Here is a 22,551-nt window from a genome sequence, read left to right on the forward strand (position 1 = left end):
CAAACATTTCGTCTCACCAAGGGTAGCGGCGGTCAATGGTCTCGTTGAAGAATTGCTCAGAATGCTCCTTCTTGGTGGCATTATCGACCTAGAGCCCCGTTAACGACAGACAACGCTGTAGAGAAGTTATCAAACTCACAATGTGCGCAGTGTTCTTGCTGCTGTCCTCGAGGGTGAGCGGTGCCTTCTCCAGACCGAAAGCGCGTGCGCCCATGTTGCCCATGTCTGTTTGAACGAGGCTATTCACACGACATGTCAACTTCGGCATCACACGACAAGCTTGGGGATATCTTACCCAGGATGGATGCACAGCGTGATCAGCCAGTCGTTTTCCATACCCATCTTGCGGACCATGACGTTGGCGAGCGCCTTGGAGCCGGTGTAGCTGATATTGGGATAAGGAAACTCAGGCATGTTGTTGATACTGCCGCCAGCAGCGCTGATGAAGGCGAAGCGGGCCGAGTCTGACTTCTTGAGCAAGGGCAGGGTCGCCTTGTACAGTATCATGATAGAGATGGCATTGACCTGGAGGGCGTTTTCGAACTCCTCGAGTGGCACATCGGCGACGGTGTTGAGCGGCGCAATACCAGCAGCTGACATGACGACGTCGATCTTGTCGATGCCCTTCACGGCCTCGTATGGGTCTGTCTTGGACGCCGAGTCAATCTTGACGATGAAGACTTTGGTGTTCTCGCCTTTGGAAACACTGAGCAGGGCTTGAGCACCGGCAGGGTCGCGCACGGCAGCAATGAGGGTGTTGTTTGACTGTGCGACATAATGGTCGAACATGCCGCGGCCGATGCCTGCATATCCAGTCAAATCAGTTTAGCAATACCAAGTAGGTCAAAGGCACGTACCGCGGTTAGCTCCCGTGATGAGATACGTCTTTCCGGACATGTTTTCGGAGGTGCAGCGGGTATGGTGAGAATGGTATGTAGGTTGCAGTTAGATGCAGTCGGTTATAGCGCGAGCCGGCCAATATCATGGTTCAGATCCATGGCTGTTACTCCCTGAGTTGAGCAGCCACGTGACACTGCACGGTCACCTGCAGTCTTGTCTAGCAGGAAGGCACCGAGCTGCCATTTCTAAGCAGCGTGCACGAGCGTGGCACAGCTTGATGTTTACATTTATGATTATTTTGATGACTCCTGATTGGCTGTAGCACACCCACCCGCGGCCCGTCACACTAATGCAAGGTCAGCATCTTGTAAGATTGCGGCCGTGTATTACATTCTTGTGTTCGCGCTCGTCTCATGATGATCCGATTGCAATGACTTTGCATGGTCATCCTCACCTACTCCGCAACCACCAAACGCAGTGAATTTGCCAGGCATGCTTCAAGTCAGCACTCTGCAGCTTCAGGTGCACGTTCGTACAGCTCGAAAGCTTTGATACAATATGTCTGCGCAAACGGGCTGCGGTTGAGAACCTCAGAATCCTGTCATGAATCAACTCTTCCACAACCTTGTGTCCTCGACCTACGGGCGGATCGGACTTGTGTCTAGCGTGTTCCTCACGCTATACGTACTTTACGTCTCCATCTATCGTCTCTACTTCCATCCTCTGCGGAGCGTTCCAGGTCCTAGACTTGCTGCTTTGACGCAATGGGTCGAGACGTACTATGAGTGCTTCAAGGCGCCCGGTGGTCAATTCATGTGGGAATACCAGAAATGGCATGAGAAATACGGTATGTCTACATGGTCTAGGAAGCAAATACTTTTTGCTCATCACTTCGTTGCAGGGCCTATCGTGCGTGTTAGTCCAAATGAAGTACACATCCAAGATCCCACCTTCTACGATACCCTGTATGCGCAGTCTCGTCACTCGGACAAGCTCAAGCATCTCGAGCACCGCTTCAACAATGAGATGTCCTCATTCGCTACTGCTGAGCACAGTCTTCATCGTCTGCGTCGTAGCGCGCTCAACCCCTTCTTCTCTAAACGTAAGATTACTCAGTACTCGCCTCACGTCCAGAGTCATATGGATCGTCTCTGCAATCGCATTGATTCCGAATTCGTCGCCAACGGGAGGACAATGAACCTGAATAATATGTGGGGCGCCTTCACCTCGGACATCGTCGTCGGATACTGTCTCGAGAAGCCGTATGACTTCATCCTGAACCCAGACTTTCGCGCCCAATTCTCTGACGCCATGTATGCCATCTTGAGTCAAATCACACAAGTAGGATGACTAACACGCTCCAGGGTTGATCTCCTCGACCCTGTTCACTTCATCACACAATTCCCATGGATGATCAGATCCCTGAAGCTGCTCCCAGACTGGCTCGTCGTGCTCCTGTCGCCGCCAATGCGCTCTGTCATGACCTTCAACAAAGAGATGGAGACGCAAATTCAGCACGCCAAAGCCGTACACGCCTCTGGGGAAAAGACGATGGCCATCCCATCTCTTTTCACAGCTCTCCTCGAGTCCGACCTCCCACCTAGCGAACTCTCCACCAAACGCCTGCAGCACGAAGCCATCTCCGTCATCGGCGCGGGCATCGAAACAACAATGTACACGCTGTCGACATGCTCGTACCACCTGCTCGCCAATCCCCAGACGCTGGCCAAGCTGTGCACTGAACTCAACGCAGCGATTCCAGATCCAAATCACATCCCGAATCTTGACGCGTTGATGCAGTTGCCGTACTTAACTGGCGTGGTCAACGAAGCCCTGCGATTCGGCTACGGCACTCCTCAGCGCATCCCTCGCCTCTCACCAACACCCATAGTCTACCACACCCCCGAAGTAGACTACCAGCTCCCTGTAGGCACTATCGTGAGCATGGACCATTACACCGCCTCTCATGATCCAAGTATTTTCCCCGATCCTTTCGCGTTCATACCGGAGCGTTGGGCAAATGATGCAAAGGCACCAGATGGAAAGGCGCTAACCAAGTACCTGATTGCATTTGGACGTGGAACGCGAAGCTGTGTGGGCATGCAGCTTGCGTATGCGGATTTGTACATTGGCATTGCGAGTTTCTTTCGGAGGTTTGAGTGCGCGCTGTTTGAGACTGGGCGCGATGCTGTCGATTTGTACCTTGATAGCTTTGTTCCGCGCGCGAAGCCGGGGACGCAGGGAGTGAGGGTTGTTGTTCAGAGGAAGCGATAGCGTTCTTTTGTTGTTGCGCCGCGGGGGCAGTTGGACCTGGCACAGGCCCCGGGGGCCGACGATGCCCGGGGCTGTGCACGCTAGAGGCTAGGCTGCAGCACTTCCACCGTCCTTCTTCGACGCGCTGAATGCCACACAGCCTCGGTCTCATCTTCCTGTGACAGTAATTTTGACCCTCACGAGCGCGACAGTGTTATGGATATCGCTATAAATACTGCTACAATGCCTGCTCCAACCCCACCTCCTCTTCCGCCTGCCCCAAAGCCCGCCTCAAAGGCCATAAACCTAAAAGTATCCGCGCCAACATCTCAACCAAAGCATGGTCACAATACGAATGCCTTAAAAGTATCATTTGATCAACCCTTTAGTCCATGCTACATGTTCCTATACGGCTCACTTATGGACCCGGAAGTCCTACAAGCGGTCCTGAACCTCCCCAAGCTCCCCACCACACGACCTGCAACCATTACCGGGTTCAGAGTCAGAATGTGGAGTATATATCCAGCACTCGTACTTAGCTGTTCCGATGAGAAAGTGTCAGGCGTGGTGTGGAAAGTATACCAAGAAGAACACTTCAAGCGTTTGCAGGAGTACGAGACCGGTGCTTACATCTGGACCTGGTGCGAGGCGACTTTGGCTGATGATAACACGGTGCTTGAGAAGTGTCGCACATTTTTTTGGGCCGATGGTCCGGATAGTAAAGAGCTGGAAGATGGGAGTTTTGATCTGGCGCGATATCAGAGGGTACTCAAACCGTCCATTGTCAAGAAGCGACCTGCGGTGCCATGAGCATAGAATGGGAATAGCGTGTAGAGACGGGATCGCTAATGCATGACTGGTATTGGCACATATGAGAGAGCCCCATCAAGGTGTTGTGCAACCTGAAGACCGACATGCTATCGGTGTTGTCTACATACACCCGTCTTATCACATCGTATAATGCAGGCAACGCCTAGTTCTTCCACCTCCTCATGTTCGCCATCATTCACGACGTCTACTATATTAGCAAGGTCTGCGTCCGCATTCGATAACCCGGGGTGTCTGCATCCCAAAACGCTTTCCGAAAATTCGAGCGATCGACCGCATCTACATGAGGACGCTTCGCGCTGAACTAGATTCTCCTATCCATATCGAGTTAGTATTGGATATATACACGTGAAGGTGTGCCAATGTACATCTCGACTCATGATGGTATGCAGACGCCATATCTTCGAGCATGATGGTTGTGTGTAGCGACCACGTATGCGAACGCTGGTGTTGGAGTAAGATGTTCCGACTTCTGATCGGTGTATTTGGAGGAGGTGTGTGTATCGGAAGAATAGCGCTCGTTTCTTAGGCGTATTAGCTGCGGGCGAATATGGTGTGAGAGGATGTATACACACCAAGGTCCTGCCGAGCTCGGCGCCGCATATATAGTTTGTAGAGAAGCCATATAGTTGGTGGACATGTGACGAAGAGAGCGACGATAGCAACGATGCTTTGGGTGTCGAGTGCCATGCTCTAGAAATCGAGTACAATGACGATAGAATTGGCAGAGCGCTCCCTGTCGTATGGAAAGATCTCAAATCAGTGGAATCTTGCGGCTGCTGCTTGATCTTGGGCATGGGAGCGAGCGATGACTGTTATATACTTCCTGCTACTGCAGGAGTCCAACATCAAGCAAGCATGCCTGACTGTATGACACCGATTTTATTTCCCAGCCTTCAAGACAGAGCGACAACATCATGCACCCTTGGTCGAAGATTGTGTTGACGGCCAACCACTTTGGCGACCCATTTTCGCCTGATCAATCCAAAGAGTATCGGGACGCCAGTCTGCACAGCACTGTCTGAACATCCGCCCATCGTCGCTTGTATCAGGCGTAGGATGGCGACCCAGAGTGCCGGATACGAACCGTCGGAGTGAGGATTTTGATTGCGACCAATCGTTCCTGCGCAGCCAGATGGCGCCGGCCGGAGCGCTGTGATGGTTCAATTCAGCCTTAGCGGGGGTTGCACACTCGCAACGGCTGAAGCGCAAAGCAAGAAGGATTCTGATCCCAGCCTCTCAGGACGTCTCATCGAAAGCCTGGCGAAGCCGTGAATGGTACGCTATGACCGAGCCGCAGGGGTTCGGGACGACTGCAACCAGCCTGTTGGTCGTGTAGGCACGGTACTGTGGCAGTCCGTGGACCGTTAATGTGGCGCGCCCAGCGGCGTTCGTGGACGGCGGTGCTCAACGTGGAATGCTGGTGTGCAGCAAAACCCTAGCCGCGCAGGGGGATGTGCAGCAAAACCCTGGCCGCGCGGGTGTGAATTGCTCGAACTACCTAGGTAGAGATGGAGGGACGGAAGACTGGTCAGACCCCTATGCGCACACACCCACTAACATGCATGCCCTGCTGCCCATCTCGTTTGCAGGATGTAGCATATTGATCTACTCCAGTTGAATACGTGTCGAATGCGTCCAAAGATTCTGGCAGTTACCAATCATCGAAGGCCTGGGATGACGGAGGCGCAGTCTTTGCACGATGGCCATGACCGCTCCGTCGGGTCTGACCCTGCGATGGCTCTATGCGGGTACAGAGCGCTGTACAGTAAATGATTCTGAAAGCGGCCAATGGGGTGCCGCCAGCTGCATTCCTTCTCGAATGCCTTCCAAGGTTCGCATTCGCACCTTCCATCCGCCGAACATGACAATCAAGGATACGCTCGAACATCACACGGCCTTCTCAGCTATTCTTTTTGCAAGAATTACTACGTTTTCATTCAGACCATTGCTAAGGTTTACGCTCATTTCAGCTCTGCGTCGCTTACAGCTGCCTTGCGACAGGGAAGCAGTCGCTCCAAAGTCTTACTCGCAAAACCAATACTACTTTGGAAAGCCTATGGCGTTCGCCCATGAGCTCCAAGATGCCCAGAAGACTTGAAGTAGACCGGTCAGAGTGGAACTCACGAAAAGACGACATCCTCAAACTATACGTGGAGCAAAATGAACCGCTGTCTGAAGTTATGCGTGCCATGGCCAAGCAAGGCTTTACTCGAACGTGAGCGATTCCCGACCCCAGAATTTACCTCGCTGACTCGTCAAAAGAAAACCACAATACGAAAGATCTTTCAAGAGATGGCGCGTCTCGAAAAATGTGCGGAAAAGCGAATGGGACTTTATCCTCGGTCGCCTGAACGAGCGCAATCGCCCAACCGTCGTCAAAGTCCGGGGCGTCGCAATTTCGCAAACGAGAATTGAACTGCAAAGGCTTAGGCAGCGCGAGACGACTCTTGGTCGATGCATGTCGCGTAAGTCGATAGATTCTTCGGTTATTACAGCCAGCTGAGAAGCTATACAGAATTCCATCCACAGCCTCGTTCTCCAACACCCGACGGTATCGCGATATCCTCACCTGCACCAGACTCAAGCATCGAAGAGCATCAGCTGGGCGAAAGACGAGATCACGAGTTGGAACCTCGCGAGCCAAATGCGGAATCCAGTGGCGACTTCGTCGAAAGCTCAAGGATACTTGAGCGTGATCCTTCTCTGCAACCGGTTAGCGAGTCTATCGCAAACGCTGTTTCCACTACAATTTCGGAGTCTGGATTCGAACATGTAGACTCGACCTTAGCCGTAGCGGCAGTAGGTCATCCTTCTCAATCCAAGACGACAGCATCGTTCTGTCCTGGGCCGCTCCATGATTACATTCGGCATCGGATCCTCGAATATGCCTCTATTCAGATTGTGTTGGGTAGATCCAAGGAGGATGTTTTGCGAGATTACCTGTCATTCATAGATCAAGACTTCAGTTGTGTCGGCCATCCGGTTCTCAAGGCCTTCCTATTCTGTGTTAAACCGCAGAAGAGGCTCCAGATGATTGCAATGGATTCCAGCAACAAGTACGAGCTACGTTTACTCCAGTCCCTGCTTTGGTCCGGTCGAGATATTCCCATATGGGATGCGTTTAGTTTGAGCCTCTTACATGCTGCAGTGGTGGACGGAAATCTACTTCTGGTAGACGTAGTCGGCCAAACAGTGAGACATATCGACGCCCGGTTACCGCTCGAGTACCGGCACGACCTTCGGGGGAAACGCGTTCTTGTACATACCATTCCTTGGGAACTTACGCCACTACAGATGGCGGTCGTCTGCCGTCACGAGACTATTGTCGAGGCCTTGAGTAGGCTTGGCGCTACGATACTGACTGGAAACCGAGATTGCGACTGGAGATTCCTCCAGGATGCATATGGACAGAGGGAAGTATTGCAGCCACTTCTGTCAAGACTGGCGGCTTCAAAAAGTCCTACAGCCGGACGTGGAATCTGCCTTCTCGCCACCGCAGTAGTACTTGCAAACTTCACATTAATCGAAATCCTTCTCGAGGCTGGCTTCAACCCCTATCTGTCTACAAACGGGAGCACGGACTTTTCAGGAATAGTGACCTTCGAGGATGTGTCTCAAAGGGTCCACACTCCTTTCATGGTCGCCTTCGACATGTACAGAAAGTACTGCGTGCATGTCGATGGGGATCTAATGTCGTCATCAGAAGGATCCGTAATTGCAAAGCTTCTCAGCTTCTCTACCCACAAGCTCGACGAGGGGCAATGGTCGTCGCAACTCCATCAAGTTGCACTGGCTTATGCGTTCTCAGGGCTCGCAAAACAGTATGAGCTTGAGACTGCGCTCTACGAGATGTCTGGATTTGACCAGACAGACATAGAGAGGACAATACGCGACCGCAGATGGGATTTGATACGAAGTATTGAACCAATGCCATGTCCATGGGCCGCGCTAAAGTTGAAGCGCCCTGGCAGGATGGAATCGATAGTACGGCTCGAACGATAGTGAGCAAGACTGCGACACGAGTCGATCTGGTGTGCACATGGTGTACAACCAGAAGGACCAGCCTTCACACGGAGCGGCGGCATACCAAATCCATCCCCTACGCAACGCTCAGAAGTCCTATCCAGAAGCTCGCAGTCTCATCAAGTTGCTTCGATGACGAACAGATGGAGACGTACCTGGACGCAACAACACCATCCTCACACCCCTCCCACGTACAACGCCTACCCAACCCCCCCTCAAATCTCCCTCTCCCCCTCCCCTATCACTCACACGTGGCCATCGGCCCTAAAAAAGCTTGTTTCACGCCCAGACACACCTACACGTCGCTGTCCCAAAACGCGGGCAAGGATCTACATGTCACTTCCGTACTAGGATAAGGCTTGCTTTGTCCGCTGTCCGAAACGAGCTGGACAGATCGACAGGTACGGCGAAAGTGAACCGACGCGTTGAGGACGCGATGAATGGATATGGGATTTGCCGTGCTTATTTCACCGTGGAGAAGTGGTGGATGGTGGATGGGAAAAGTTTTCTTGGTCATCGGGGAGTTTGGGGATGATCACTGATTGTGTTGGTGGTTTCGCTGTGACGTCGGTGATTGCGCGGTGGTTGAGTACGGCCCCACCTGTTGCAAGTGGAGAAGATTAGTATTGCGATCGTTGGTGTTGTGCTGCCGTGTACCGAATGAGCGGTGCTACTTTTTGTGGTCGATGCATTGGAGTTCTGAGGGGTGCATGTGTGTACGTCACTAGGCAAAGAAGCATGAGAAAATGCAATGCGAACCTGTTTCATGAAGCGCTCAAAGTAACATCGATAGAAGCTATCGTAAATTGTGACAAAAAGGTGGTTTCCAAACCACGCTCTCGCATACTGCGCCTTGGTAGATGAAATCGCCGCTATGGTATAGTGCCCTAAGAAGTGTAGAGAAGAAAATCCAGAAAGATCATGTTGCGCCTTGTCCTGAGGCTTCATGTCGCCGATGAAATCCTAGTTGATGCTCCTGCTAAACGCCCGTAAATCCCGTGGTGTCTATAACGCCGGGTATCCTGTTAAGATGTGCTCGTCGTGAAATCTAATATGTACATGGAAGGTGACATGCGATGTTGTGCTGAGGGTTTCTCACGTCATCGCTTTTTGAGGCGGGTATGTGATCTCGTCTCGGTCTTTGCCTTCTTTGAGGCAGTTGCCCTGTCTCCCGACCTTTTCTTGTAGGAAGTGTAGCCGTTCGGTATCGTCCTCGTCGAATGCGAAGGCTCCGTTCCAGAATCCGCAGTCGATGTTTGTGGTCTCGTTTCGGTATACGACCTGCGCTTGGGCTGCCAGGTCCACTGGCGGCAGGCTATGTTCCTCGCCAAGTTTCTCTCCAATTGAATCAATCTCGCTTTTACCAGGCATGTGATGGAATAGCTCAGAGTTCAGTGTCCAGCACCGTAGTCCCGGGCTCGGGTATTTGCTTCGACTTCGAGGGTTGGCTTTCTGCCACTCCGGTGTGGGAGATGGCGTGTTCTCTCCCTTGTTGCAGGCGTGAAGAAGGGCGACGTCGAATGCGCGGGCTCCTGACTTCTTCAGTTTCGGCGGAGCGAGATCGTTGAGGAGACGTTCGGCGGCGCGGCGTGTGACGGCGTATCCGAAGGAGCAGAGGGGGAACTTGGCTCGGTGCATGACGCGCGTTTTCTCGGGCATGCCTAGAAGGCGGAATAGGTCTTGCGTAAATGGGTGCAGGTTAATCCACGATGGAAGCGTAGGATCTTGCCATAGGATGTGTGGCATAGCGCTCAGGTTGAAGGACTGGCGGTCAGTCTTTGGGCCGTCCTCGGTGACGATATCAAAGTAGTCACCGCAGTGACCGAGATAGAGCAGATCCCAGGCATCTTGATCGCCCCAGTATTGTGTGTGGTTGCTGGCGGCGTTGACGCCCGGGTGTTGAGCGCGTGGTGGAGGAAGGAGCTGGCGGGCAGCGCTTGCCGCAAGGGGTATCTGGACGCTGCGCAGGCGGATATCCCAATCGACGTCGTCTTCGAGAATGAGAGCCGTCTCGAGGCCTGAATCCAGAAACCTAAATCATAGCGAATCAGCAGCTGCTCGATGTGGCTGCATGCACGCCAAGACGGGTGGCATGCCGGCGTCGATATAACTTACCAGCGCAGCGCGTTGTGGTGCCCTAACCACGCTAGTATCGATCCCTTCTGCGCCTTTTCCTGACCGTTGATGAAGCGCTGGACGTCGCCTTCAGTCCATTCTGGCTGGGTCGGGATGGTAAGGTCGATGTCGGTGACGTTGGCAGCTTGCAGGAGTGGCTTGCGGCGCGAGGAGCCGTCCTTGGACACGACTACGACGGCGCCGAAGCCTAAGGTCTTGTTGGAGGGTATCTTTGCAGGGCGCGACTCAATCGAGGACATCCATTGCAGGTATATGCGGTCAGTGTCTCTGCTGTGGTACCATATTCCGATGAGGACGAGGACTGTGAGCAGCAGCAGCGGCGTGGGCCGCTTCCTGGAGGCAAGCATGTCTAGCTAAGGTAATGGGCCAAAAGTTGTTGCTGTTGAAGGAGAGTTGCTAGACATGTCCGCGAAGTCGAGGAGGTGGGGGCACGCTATCGCAAGAACAAAGTAGGCATTAGGACGTTGTGTGGCAGGACCGAAGCAGATCGCGCTGGGCGAGGGCCATGTCTAAATGTCGCAGGTTGCGGCGGGAGCAATACGGGAGCATGCCGGGGTGTGGCACCGACATTGCGTCTTGTAACCACTGTATCAGGCTACCTTAGATTATCGCGCATGCACCCGGGATTGCCGTTATTTTACGCTCGCCCGGGTGGATATAGCTTGTAGAGGACGCGGCCGTCGCAGGCTGAGTGTGCGACGGCGCAGTTGAAACGGGCGACAGCACCCAGACGCCTCCAAAAGTGGAAGTACTCCAAAATTGAAAGGCGCGTCTGACCTGCCACCTGTCCGGACGTGCTTGAGCCTTGCGGCTGACTTTTTGTTTTATGACATGCATACGTACCGTGTCCGCGCTGGCGGTCCCAACAACGGCGTCACGTGGTCGACGTGCCGAGTCGATGTGAGCTGCGTACTCTGGGACACGCTACCCTTTGCGCTACCCATCATGCGCCTCATTCAACCACCGATTACGACGCCGACGCTTACAACATTGACTACGACGACGATTAGACATTGACGCTCCAAAGAATTGCACACTCGGCCCTCACGACTGCCACCCGTGACCCTGCGCGACTTGTTTCTGCAGCACTACATTACCTATTCCATCTCTCAAGTCCGCCCTGTTCGCTGCTTGCTAGTTTGTGTCATGCTGTGCGCCGCTGCACCCTGAAACTAGTCGTGCGCCGGCTGCTTGTCCTCCGCAGCCTCCCCTTCTCCAGGCCGCCCGTCCTCGATCTGCGCCGTCCACGGGGTGACCCCAGGCACAAACATCCCCTCGCAGTCCACCGCACCACATGCCCGCCCACTCAGCCAGCCCATAGACATGGCCACGCTGGGCTCGCCCTCTCCCCCGACTTCCCCCTCGCGAACCATGCGCCGCCGCGGCTGGGCCAGGAAGGTGGAGCGCTACTGCTGCACCGCCGTCACCTACTTCCCGCTGCTCTTCGTCTACGGCCTGACGTCGTGGGCCGTGTGGGTGCAGGCTGGCATCGGCTTTGTCCCCTCGAAGAATGTCTGGACGGGTGCGTCTCCCTCTGTACAATACATCCAATGCATATCTGTCCATGTCCAATGAGACCACTTTGAACAAATACATGGATGCGACTACTGACACGTCGCATAGGAAAGTTCTCGTCTGCCCTCGGCGTCTTCCTCTATCTCATGCTCAACTGGAGCTACACGACCGCCGTATTCACCGACCCCGGATCGCCGCTCAATATCAAAAATGGCTACAGCCATCTGCCGTCGCAAGAGGGAGGAGAGATGCAGTACACGTCCTTCACTGTCAAGGCATCGACCGGTGAACTGCGCTTCTGCAACAAGTGCCAGTCCAAGAAGCCCGACCGCTCCCACCACTGCTCCACGTGCAAGCGCTGCGTCTTGAAGATGGACCACCACTGCCCGTGGCTCGCGACTTGCGTTGGCCTGCGCAACTACAAAGCCTTTGTCCTCTTCCTGACATATCTGTCCTTCTTCTGCTGGGTGTGTTTTGCGACGTCTGCGACCTGGGTCTGGAGCGAAATCCTCAGTGACGGACAATACACCGAGTCGTTCATGCCTGTCAACTACGTCTTGCTCGCCGTGCTGTCTGGCATTATCGGGATTGTCATTACAGGCTTCACTGCATGGCATCTGTGGCTTACAGTCAGGGGTCAGACCACGATCGAGAGCTTGGAGAAGACGCGCTACCTCTCACCACTCCGAAGCACGATGAAGCACCAGCTCAACGACCGAAACTATGTCGAGGCGCAAGCAAACGGGCGATTGAGCGTTGGCGACCAATTACGCGAGATCCATGCCAACGCTCTCCCAGGAGTGACCAGACCCGAAGAGGGTGAGCAGCCTTCGCGCTCCGCATCGCGTTCTCCCGTCCCAGGCCACGCGAACGGCTACTCCCACCCGCACTACCAATCCTACGAATACCGAGAACGCCAGCAGAACCAAGACCGCTACGACAGCTACCTCGACGAGCGCGACAACGAGATGCTACCAAACGCATTCGACCTGGGCTGGAAGCGCAACATTGGGCATGTTTTCGGGCCTTCGCCGTTGAAGTGGTTCGTGCCACTGGTAACAACAACTGGAGACGGATGGTCGTGGGAGCCCAGTCCGAAGTGGCTGGCAGCTCGGGAACGGATAAAGCGTGAAAGAGAAAGGGAAGAGCAAATACAAAAGCAGCGTGAGCGCGCGGCTGGCTGGGGTGTGGATACTCCTACGGAAGCAGAGTTTACACGTCCCACTCGCGGTCCGGGTGGGTGGATGCCCGGCCAATACAACCAGCCCCCACCGCGAGCCACAAGACGACCGGAGTGGCAAGCACCCACTCGTCAAGGCGAGCCGACCCAATACCTCACCACTCCGAACGGCATCGCCAAAGGTCCAATCGACGGGCGAAGAAGTCCGAACAAAGCCGACCAAATACTAGGACGAGAACGCGGCATGTACGCCGATGGCGACGTACAACTCCAGAATATCGACAGGAGGAAGTTCGACCAATACAATTACATATCCGAAGACGAAGACGACGATTACGAGGTCTCGAGTGACGAGCAAGCGGTAGACCAACGAAAAGCACGAAAAGCGCAAACCGTATCTGCACCTCCGAAAGGGACGCAAAACTGGAATGATATCCCAGACGGGTTCTTGGACCCAGCACCAAAAGCGAAGAAAAGCACAAGTCGAGAACGGCCGCGGAAAAATGGAGAATGGGATGATTGGGGGACGTGAAGATATGGCGAATATAACGGACACGAAGGCATGTTGGTTATGTTGATATGTACATCTCAATGTTGCATAGCATGGCGTTTGTTGCATAGGAATGGAGTTTATGTCTAGTCATTTGAGGAATGGAGATATTCTTATCCATGGCTTTTGGCTTCTGCTGATGCGATGCGCTGGGTGCAGATTCTAGCTCTCGTGTACGACAGTATAGTATAGCTCAGGTCCAGGGTTCCGATCCCCATCATCCGCTTCGGTCTCCACCCCCTCTGCCTTCGCGCCTGCTTCTTCTAGCCTTTCTAATCTGGCCTGTTGTTCCTTCCTCACCCAAGCCTCCGCCCTTTTCTTCCTGACCTCCTCTTCTCTTTCCTTCATCTTCTTCTTCGCCATCTCCCTCGCTAACACCCAGCTCGCATTCTTCCCCTCAACCCTCGCCATTACCGTCTGCGCCTTTGTCTCTAACAACTCGATTATCTTCATCATCGCCTCATGACGCGTACGTCCTTCTTGGGGCGCGGTACCAAACTGGAGTTCGTTATCGTCGCCGATGCCCACAACGGCACAGCGGAAGGGCTCGACGGCGCTGCGGGGTTGGTGACGGCCGATGAAAACTTCGTGATCGTCTGGGGTAAAGAACAGAACGGAGAGCTCTGGGTGGTTGTTAGTTTTAGGGAGTTCAAACGATGAAGAGGCGGACTTCTTAGGTAGTTGTAGGTTGCTTCGTCTGTGGGCGTTATTGCGGATGTGGGAGATGGTTGGGACATTTTGGTGGTATGTTGGTAGAACGGTCTTGTAGTGTACAAGGAAGGGTTCGAGTTGATGTGCAAGATTCGTGGTATATCCAGATGTTAAGACGGTTTACTGTCATATGTACTTGCTTTGCTTTCATGAGACTGGCTGTAAGCAGCTAGTCAAGTCCCGTTGATTCTGGGAACTGACTAGATAAGCAAACTTGTACTGTTGTACATACTATTGACTATATACACCTCTAAGAACTTGCATGTTGCTCTGGTTGAACTCACACACCCGCCCTTTTCCGAAAATCGACATAGATCCCACGAAATCAAAATCAGCACACATGCCTATCACGGCCGCAGAGTACAACACTTTCTACTTCATCGCCAAACTCATCCGCCAAGTATTCCCGGGGCACAGATTGTATGTCGCACGTGAAAAGAACCTAGCCGGCAAGGTTCTCAGCTACCACGCCGGGGTAGCGAAGTATGAAGGCAAGGTGATGAAGGACATCATCATGGCTAGCGGTAATGCGGGGAAACGCGTCGATGCACTAGACACACTTTTGGGAGATCTGGAGGACTACGTGCACTATAACTTTGAGCAGATCGAGGCGGAACGGCGGGCTAGGGATGCTGAACTTGATGCTGAACTTGATGCCATGGAACCCTCCAGTGAAGAGGAAGACGAGGGGGGGAAGAGAAAGGGGAAAGCACCAGGGGGAAGAGGTGCTGATACAAAGCCCCGGTTAGACACCGACCAGTCTCTAGAGAAGGGGGACGCGGAAATGTCTGGTAAACGCAAGTCAAGTGAGGACTCTTCACCAGTTCGGGTGAAGGCAAGAGCGAAGCGAGAGGATAGAGAGTTGAAGGAAGGGACAAGGGGCGGTCAGGGTGATGTGCAGACTTCGTAGTGTGTTACATATGTGACATGTTGTTCTGCTGCAAGTACCTGTGCGGCTATCATAAGACTGGGATTAAGTTGGCTGGGTGATGCTAAGTTTGATCACTGTTCTGGTAGACAAACTTATACCTGCCTTCTACTTATATAACTTCACGCACACGCATGCTGACATTCCAACACTTACGCTATCTAACAACCCGGGACCAGCACCGATGTCCAGTAGCATCACAGACCTCGAGTTCCAGACCTTCTACGTCGTAACCAAGCTTCTCGACGCCGTCTATCCAAATGGCAAATTGTACCTTTCCCACGGCTTGAGCACTGAAAGGGATTCTTACCGGTATCGTGCCGCTGTAGTAGAGTCAAAAATAGAGTCTTCGGGTAGTGTCAAGAGACGACTACTCTCGCAGGTCGAAACAGCCAAAACTCGGATTGGTGTTCTAGAAGCCGTGCGGAAGAGGCTTGAGGAAATCGCGTCCTGGAGACTCGACGTGATCATGAGCGACAAGGAAAGAGATGATGTGGAAGAAAACGAACGGAAGAGGAAGAACTTGGTGAGTTGCGAAGCAGCGTATGAAGAAGCTAGGAGGAGAGCGGAGAGCGGAACAGGGCTGGTCTCAGCTGCAGGAGAAGCTTTGACGATGGAAGATATCGCCAGAGAAATTGGGGTAGAGTTTATTCCACAGAAGCCTTGGTAGATAGGAAAACGTAGAGGCATGGTTAAGCAATGGATGGCATGTTTGGTAGATGTGGTCCCTGGTACCTGCTGGTCGAGAAGTCAGGGTCCTCACTAGCGCCGCGCGCTAATCAGATTGAAAGTACATGTGCACCTGCCCAGGTGGACATCTCCATCACATCTCATCACCAGAAACCCTACCAAAGTTTTGCCCTACTACTAACCGATCTCAACTTTACAGCCGTCTTTGATCGATATGACTAATGTCATAACCTGCTTCTCCACTCCCACCAGCTCGGCAGCTTCTCCTTTGGGAAGTCTGATATCCGCGAAGCTCTGAAGAAGTCGCACAATCACGTACCCAGCTTCCGTTAGCGCGAAGTCCACTAGAATTTCAGATTAGCTTAATGACGAAAAGCGTAACCAACGCAGGTACTTACTGCCCAGACAGGTCCGCGGTCCACCATGGAAAGGAAGATATCCCCACTTGGCGTTCGTCGGATCTTGCTGCAAAGGCATCTCTTCATCCCACCTCTCTGGCCGAAACAGCTCTGCATCCATCCCGTAAAGGTCCGGTCGGCGGTGCATGGCATACACACTGAAAGCTATCGCGCTCCCTTTGGGTATGAGGACTGGGGAAGTGCGATCCGGACCGCCACCTGTGGGGAGTACCGTGGTCCTTGTAGCCATACGGATGTTGACAGGTACAGATGGGTATAGTCGCAGGACTGATCTGAGGGTGAGAAGCTCATTCGAGAGGAAAACTCAGGGTTGAGACGTACCTTCTCTGAGTACGTTTTGCAGGTACGGCAATCGTCTTAAGCTATCGCGGCCAAGTTCCGCATCAGCGCCACAGGTCGAGAGGAGTTCCTCGCGCAGCTTCTTCATCACGTTCGGATGACGTACGAGTAGAAAGCTGTTCACATTAGACGCGAATCCCAACACCAGAAAGCACGACTCACAATGTCCAGGAAAGAAGGCAGGCTGTGGTGTCCCTCCCAGCGACCAACAGACTGATGATTTGACCTCTTAATGCAGCTCGATTCGACGCATGCTGCGCAACGGCATCCAGAAAGACATGTTTACCCTCATCATCTGTCTTACATCGGTTCGACGAAATGTTGCGATCGATAATCTTGTCGGCAAACTCGCGAACATCTCGGCAAGCTTTCCTGAACCCTCTACCGTCAATCATCCAGTACAGGTCCTGGAGTCGATATCTGATAACGGCCCATTGTTGGGCGGTATTGAATGCATCCGCAAAAGTCCGCTCCCCAATAACCTCCGGGTTTGCGAGACTGCGAGTGGACTCGCCAAACAAGAACGCTGTTGTAGTATCGAGAGTCAAGCGGAAGAAGAGCGGCTGCAGATCAACGATCCCGTCGCGTTCTCGAACCAACCGGATGAGATCATTGGTCGCTTCTTGGAATATTTCAAGGCTCTCATAATGCTTGTGCTGCAATTGCGGTCGCAGCATATCCCGGGAGTGTTTCCAGTCAGCGCCTTCCTGCGTGAAAATACCGTCACCAAACGCCGGAAACAGGATAGCTCGGCGAGGCCCAAGACCAAAATCTACCTGTAAGTCAGCGTTCTAAAACACCCACCACCTCATCTTCTTCATTCCGTACCTTTGAAACTGGTAGACAAGATAGCCTCCAAATTAGCCGGCTCGACCGTTCCATACGCCTTCACTCCCAAGAACTTGTGCTCTAGTGTCTTTCCCGTTTGCCGAAAATGGAACAGGAAGAGCTCCATCAATCGCGATTCAGAGTCTGCGCGAAAGATCTGCTCAAGTCGATCGATACCAAATGGCCTCTGGTTCTTCAGTCTGGGGGCTGGAAGACATCCGTGGCGGTCGCTAATCGCTTGATCTGACTTTGCAAATTTAGTAATTTGGGAGTGTGTAGGTGATAGATTGGACCTACGAGGCATTGTCGTCGGTAAGAAAGATACTGGATTACGAGCGCAACCAATGAGACAGTTGCTACAAGAAGTGCCACCGGCGTCATCCTGTCGACGAGATCGGAAAAGGCAGCAGCCAGATCATGTAAGAGAGTCGGCGAAAATCCGAGAAGTAACTGGAAAAAACAGATTGAGCGTTTGCGCGTGCGCCACAAGGGTGGAGTACTCCTTGTTGGGCGTTCGTGTAACGCAACACCAACGCGCTATGATAGAGCAGCAGGCGTTGAATGGGCCGTGCTTTTGACTTCCATCCTCCTAGAACATCCTTTTCTGTCGCAAAGTCGTCTTCAACATCTGCAGGCTTCTACGCCGCTGGAATATCAGAGATTGTTCTGTACGTTTGGTTTGCGTTTGCTGCCATGACGAACAAACCGTCTCAACATCTCACTATCTAAACATCGTACTTCGCCTTGTCTTAACTAACTCACCAAAACTCCAAGCCATTATGGAAGTGAACTCCACAGTCATGGCCAAACACGTAACCGAAGCCGATCACCGCACTCTTAGCTATGTGAAGATGCTAGCCGATAGCCTCTTTGGCGATGAATTCAAACCATCCATCGTCGTCTATCCAAACTACAACGCTTTCGGTCCCGATGGATATCTGACTAACCTTGCTGCTACCTCAACCAAAGATCCCTCGATAGTATGGGCAGCATTTGGGTCGTTTGGGCCACATAAGGGATCGACGAGGGAAGAAGCATTGCTAGGACTGTTACGCAGCTTGGAGGGGTGGGCGGCGCAGAAGATTCGGGAAAAGAATCGAGTAGACTTTTGGGAGAATGTCTATAACGGATGGGCTGCCAGGGACAGGGCAAGAGCAGAGCGCGCTGCTCGAGATGCGGCGACCGGGGCGACGAATGATGGAACAGATGGACGAGGTGACCTAAGAGGCGCAGGATAGAGAGGCAAGATATTTATACGAAGATTGGAGAGAGGTAGAACGGAAGAAGCTGTTGTACCGAGATTGGAAGAGCCTTGCGTCTAACCGTGTTAGTGCTCGTCAATAGCGATGTACACTCCAGGCATAACAGAATTATCTCTTGACGCAGATATCGCACGTGTTAGGCGACTTCAACTAGCGCGGATCATACAAGTGACGTACTACACACTATGTATCTATCGCGCATTCTTATGAGGGTCTCGTACGGAGGATATGCAATCGTATCGAATCGCTTCGACGGTTCCACAAAGTTTGCTTCTCCAAATGATCTCACCCACCTGTTGACCTTCCCGTCTCACTGTACAACTAAACAAACACGTTGGTACACCACTGATCCTAGTCGATGACGCGGCTTCTTCACCGGTTTCTCGCCATAATAGACCGTCTTTAGATGTTCTCAATGTCTACACACTTAAGTCGCAAAGATCAGACATGGATTCATTGGCAGCAAGTATGCCTGAGCGCCTCGGCCGACCTTGCGAACCTCTTCCAAACTTGCGAGGTGAAGACGAAACGGAAATTAGATACCTCATCGACCTAATCGAAAGTAAGTACCAAAACCCCTTAACCCCATCCCTCCCACCCACTCACCTCCCTCCCAGCACAATCATGGATCCTCTCCCCCCTCAAACCCCCCTCCTGCATCCTCGGCCGCCACCCCCCGCCCAAAGCCTCCGCAAACTCCACCTCCAAACCGAAATCCGTCGACCCCTCTCTCGCTTTCTGCGCGTCCCTCTACAGCATCGAACAAGGCGGGGTCAGGAGCTTGGAACTGGGACCGGAAATGGGTGGGAGCAGGAAAGAGGCGCTGGAGCATTTGTTGGGGGTTGTGGAGATGGAGATTGGAAGGATGATGCTGAATGATGATAATTATCAGAAGAAGAAGGCGGCGAGGGATGGGGGTGGGAGTGTTGGGAGTGGGAGTGTGGGGAGGGGTGAGAGGGGGTGAGTGGTTGAGGAAGAGGGATGAGATGGGTTCTGGGTTCCTTGAAGTCTTCGACGTATGCATAACGATTTTGACCACCTCGAATAAGACACTTCGCTTGGCTTTATAGTTCTGTCCATTGTCGTGCGCTTCTAAATGTTCATGAACGTCTTCACACTCGAACCTCCTCGCAGTATCGTATCCCTCGGAAGCATCTCTATGATCCAATCCATCATGATCATTTCCATTTCCAACTCCAGCGTCTCGAATATTCGCTCCCGTCTCTCCGCTCTTCGAACACCCTGGAGTTCAATCTTAACTTTATGGAAACCGCGCTGCATCATAGTTCTCCACTGCCTCCAACAGTTTCAATAGCACCTCACTACGCGAGTTTGCTACTTGCATTGGAATGAAAACCGTCTCTTGAATTCTAGCCTGGGAGACAACCATCACCGGATATCCTATGACCATGGCACAATATTCGAGGTTGCCATTTGTGTCGCGACGACGAGCTATCTTTACAGCGGCGTGAAAATTAGGTAGGAAGAGGGATGTAACCAAGAATTTGAGGAGCTTGAGGTTGTTGACATCGTCTCGTGTTACTGGACGGCTGGCCATGGTTGGATCGAGAGGTGGTAGAAGAGGATGGGTGTGAGAACGATCTTTCATACTGGGAAGAGGATCACACGCAATAATACTCTAGGTGATTGCCTATACAATTGCTAGACGTGTCAGCAATAATAGGATGCATGGCTTGCTTTGCCAAACCCATGGCCTCTTGAAGATAATTGCGATGTCAGAGAGCAAGCAGCCCGACCGATACATAGCCTTGAAGGGCAAGTCTCCAATAAAGCTTCGCAGACTGTAGTCTTCATGAGTACCATGGCACATGAATCGAGCAATGAGAATCGTCCCCACGTACCAGCACCTCCCAGCGTTCCTGCTACGCCTCTCTTGGATAGCGATGAGAATCACTTGAGCTATCTCAGCAGTACAACACCCCTTTTCACCAAACCTTATGTTTCTACTAACACAATCACAGAGTTGATCACGTCCACGTATCGCCCGACGCTAGAGCCACTGCTCCTCATGGGTAGATACGAAAGCAGAGGAGAGGGCATCGAGAAGTTCCGCGCGTGCGTCATTGGCTGGAACACCAAGTCAGTTGGCGGGGCAGAAAGAAAGTTCCTCATTGCGCCTCAGGAAGGGCTGAGTCGTCAGTCTGCGCTGTTGGCTGTCATCAGATTGGTGGAGAGTGCAGCGCATAAGAGAATGGCGGATTTGGAGGCTAAGGAGGCGTGTGATCTCTGAAGCAAGTGGAATTGGGTGACAGAGTCTGTATGATCAGAAATAAGATTCATGTCGGCTTTCATAGCTTAGATTTCTCGTCCAACAATGGTATGCCAACCGCCTCTTCGAGCTCTTTCACAGCGTCCTTTGTCTTGCCCAGATTCACCTTGATTGTCCTTAGTCCCGTCTTCTTCGCAAACTTCAGATTTATGCCGATATCGTCCAAGAAGAGAGTGTCACCTTCTGTCACACTCCCCATGCCCTTCTTCCTCGCGATCTTGTCCATCTCCCGTACAGCCAGCTTGTATGCCTCCGGATCCGGTTTCCTGACGCCAACCACCGCCGAGCCGAGGAAGATGTCAAAGCATGTTGTGATATCTGTGGAGTCGTTCGCGTAGGGATTCGGGGCGGGAGCGTGGATAAGCTCTTTGGTGAAGAGCTTGCCTTCGTCGTCGAGAATGCCCGTGGGAAAGGTAACGTTGTTGCTGAACGCGCCCAGGACAAACTTTCCGCTTTCTCCCAGCTTACGCAGCGCAGGATACAGGTACGGGTCTGGTGCTCGGCTGATCTTCATCATGCGCCAGAACAGCTTCTTCGCGTCGATGTCTGGTACTTGTGGTTTCCCGCCCTCAATCGCCTGCCCACCACCGACGCTCTCTTGCTGCGCAAGCTTCTGGAGATATTGCGACCATACTTCCGGTCGCATAAGCTGCTTCTTAAAGGCCGCGAACCAGTCGTCATTTAGTTCGACTTCACCGCGTTCGATGAGCTGCCAGGCGCCGGTGTCGTGAGGGCCTTTCTGGATCGCGAAGTTTATGTAGCCATTCGGGATCTTGTTCTCAATTTCGTAATCGAGGATGGCTTGGAAAGGGCTTATGACCTGTAATGAGACACGTTAGCCAACGTGGTCCTGTCGCGCATAGTGATGGATGGCTGGGCAGGTGGCAGTATGAGGAGGTACGTACGACAACCCCGCCAATGTCGAACAGGATGGCTTTCGGTGGCTTCGAGGAGGTCATGATAGATAGATGTTGATAGAGATGGCAAGCATCGCTATGAGACTGTCATGGTGGTTTGTAGCGCGTCATCATGGTCGGCAGTCGAGGAGTCGTGAAGCCTCAAGGAACCTCGGCAATGGATAAGCTCTATCGGTCAACGGCGCTAGCCCCCGCAAACACTTCAACCTCACAGGCATGCATTATTTATCTTGTTTGTGCGCTTATCTTATAATAATCTAATTATAATAACTTTAATAGTACTTTAAGTAGTTAAGTATATAATAACTATAATTTACTAATAAAGTCTAAGCTAGTATATCTTTATATATATTTATAGTATAGTAATAAGTTTTTAAAATAACTTTAAAATAAAATAGCTTATACTATAAAACTATAGTTAAAGTTTAAGTATATAAAGTACTATTATTATTTTTTATTATAGTATACTATTTTTATTTAAACTCTTTATAATTATTAATATATTTACTTAGCTTAAAATCTTAGTTTTAGTTTTTAACTAAAAGTAAGTATACTTATTACTACTACTAAAATAGTACTTTAGTAGCTAGTTACTAAAAGTAATAAAAATAATTATAAAAATTAAAGTACTTATTAAAAAATATAATAATACTAAAGTATAAAATAATAACTAAATAATTAAGCTAGTTAAATTATATTACTAAAAAGTTAGCTTAAGTAATATAAGTAATAATAATACTTAAAACACAACTAATAGTATATAGTAATTAACTATAATAAAGTTAACTTTATTTAGCTAGAAATTAACGTCTTAAACTAGCTACTTATAAAGTATATTA

General features: G+C 51.8%; 8 protein-coding genes across 8 annotated transcripts; 3 read left to right on the top strand and 5 right to left on the bottom strand.

The window, feature by feature from the left end:
* Positions 1 to 13: 13 nt before the first annotated feature.
* On the bottom strand, positions 14 to 897 carry J4E78_001402 (uncharacterized protein; the record flags this gene model as incomplete). Its single annotated transcript, XM_049362061.1, has 4 exons — positions 14 to 88; positions 140 to 239; positions 296 to 803; positions 858 to 897. The coding sequence occupies 4 exons, from the start codon at positions 895 to 897 to the stop codon at positions 14 to 16; spliced, it is 723 nt and encodes a 240-aa protein (XP_049227344.1).
* Positions 898 to 1,443: 546 nt separating this feature from the next.
* Positions 1,444 to 3,114, top strand: J4E78_001403 (uncharacterized protein; the record flags this gene model as incomplete). The annotated part of the gene is made up of 3 exons (XM_049362062.1): positions 1,444 to 1,687; positions 1,742 to 2,153; positions 2,205 to 3,114. 3 exons carry the CDS (start codon positions 1,444 to 1,446, stop codon positions 3,112 to 3,114), a joined length of 1,566 nt encoding a protein of 521 aa, XP_049227345.1.
* Positions 3,115 to 9,042: 5,928 nt separating this feature from the next.
* Positions 9,043 to 10,430, bottom strand: J4E78_001404 (uncharacterized protein; the record flags this gene model as incomplete). The annotated part of the gene is made up of 2 exons (XM_049362063.1): positions 9,043 to 9,979; positions 10,063 to 10,430. The coding sequence occupies 2 exons, from the start codon at positions 10,428 to 10,430 to the stop codon at positions 9,043 to 9,045; spliced, it is 1,305 nt and encodes a 434-aa protein (XP_049227346.1).
* Positions 10,431 to 11,406: 976 nt separating this feature from the next.
* On the top strand, positions 11,407 to 13,310 carry J4E78_001405 (uncharacterized protein; the record flags this gene model as incomplete). The annotated part of the gene is made up of 2 exons (XM_049362064.1): positions 11,407 to 11,605; positions 11,707 to 13,310. The coding sequence occupies 2 exons, from the start codon at positions 11,407 to 11,409 to the stop codon at positions 13,308 to 13,310; spliced, it is 1,803 nt and encodes a 600-aa protein (XP_049227347.1).
* Positions 13,311 to 13,490: 180 nt separating this feature from the next.
* Positions 13,491 to 14,065, bottom strand: J4E78_001406 (uncharacterized protein; the record flags this gene model as incomplete). Its single annotated transcript, XM_049362065.1, has 2 exons — positions 13,491 to 13,951; positions 13,999 to 14,065. The coding sequence occupies 2 exons, from the start codon at positions 14,063 to 14,065 to the stop codon at positions 13,491 to 13,493; spliced, it is 528 nt and encodes a 175-aa protein (XP_049227348.1).
* A 314-nt stretch (positions 14,066 to 14,379) lies between these two features.
* Positions 14,380 to 15,578, top strand: J4E78_001407 (uncharacterized protein; the record flags this gene model as incomplete). The annotated part of the gene is given in 3 exon segments (XM_049362066.1): positions 14,380 to 14,929; positions 15,147 to 15,493; positions 15,510 to 15,578. 3 exon segments carry the CDS (start codon positions 14,380 to 14,382, stop codon positions 15,576 to 15,578), a joined length of 966 nt encoding a protein of 321 aa, XP_049227349.1.
* A 995-nt stretch (positions 15,579 to 16,573) lies between these two features.
* Positions 16,574 to 17,547, bottom strand: J4E78_001408 (uncharacterized protein; the record flags this gene model as incomplete). The annotated part of the gene is made up of 2 exons (XM_049362067.1): positions 16,574 to 17,187; positions 17,244 to 17,547. 2 exons carry the CDS (start codon positions 17,545 to 17,547, stop codon positions 16,574 to 16,576), a joined length of 918 nt encoding a protein of 305 aa, XP_049227350.1.
* A 3,267-nt stretch (positions 17,548 to 20,814) lies between these two features.
* J4E78_001409 (uncharacterized protein) lies at positions 20,815 to 21,754 on the bottom strand (the record flags this gene model as incomplete). The annotated part of the gene is made up of 2 exons (XM_049362068.1): positions 20,815 to 21,615; positions 21,701 to 21,754. 2 exons carry the CDS (start codon positions 21,752 to 21,754, stop codon positions 20,815 to 20,817), a joined length of 855 nt encoding a protein of 284 aa, XP_049227351.1.
* Between the last annotated feature and the right edge of the window lie 797 nt (positions 21,755 to 22,551).

Source organism: Alternaria triticimaculans (assembly GCF_023758025.1).
Source record: "Alternaria triticimaculans strain BMP 0046 chromosome Unknown scaffold_1, whole genome shotgun sequence".
NCBI lineage: Eukaryota > Fungi > Ascomycota > Dothideomycetes > Pleosporales > Pleosporaceae > Alternaria > Alternaria triticimaculans.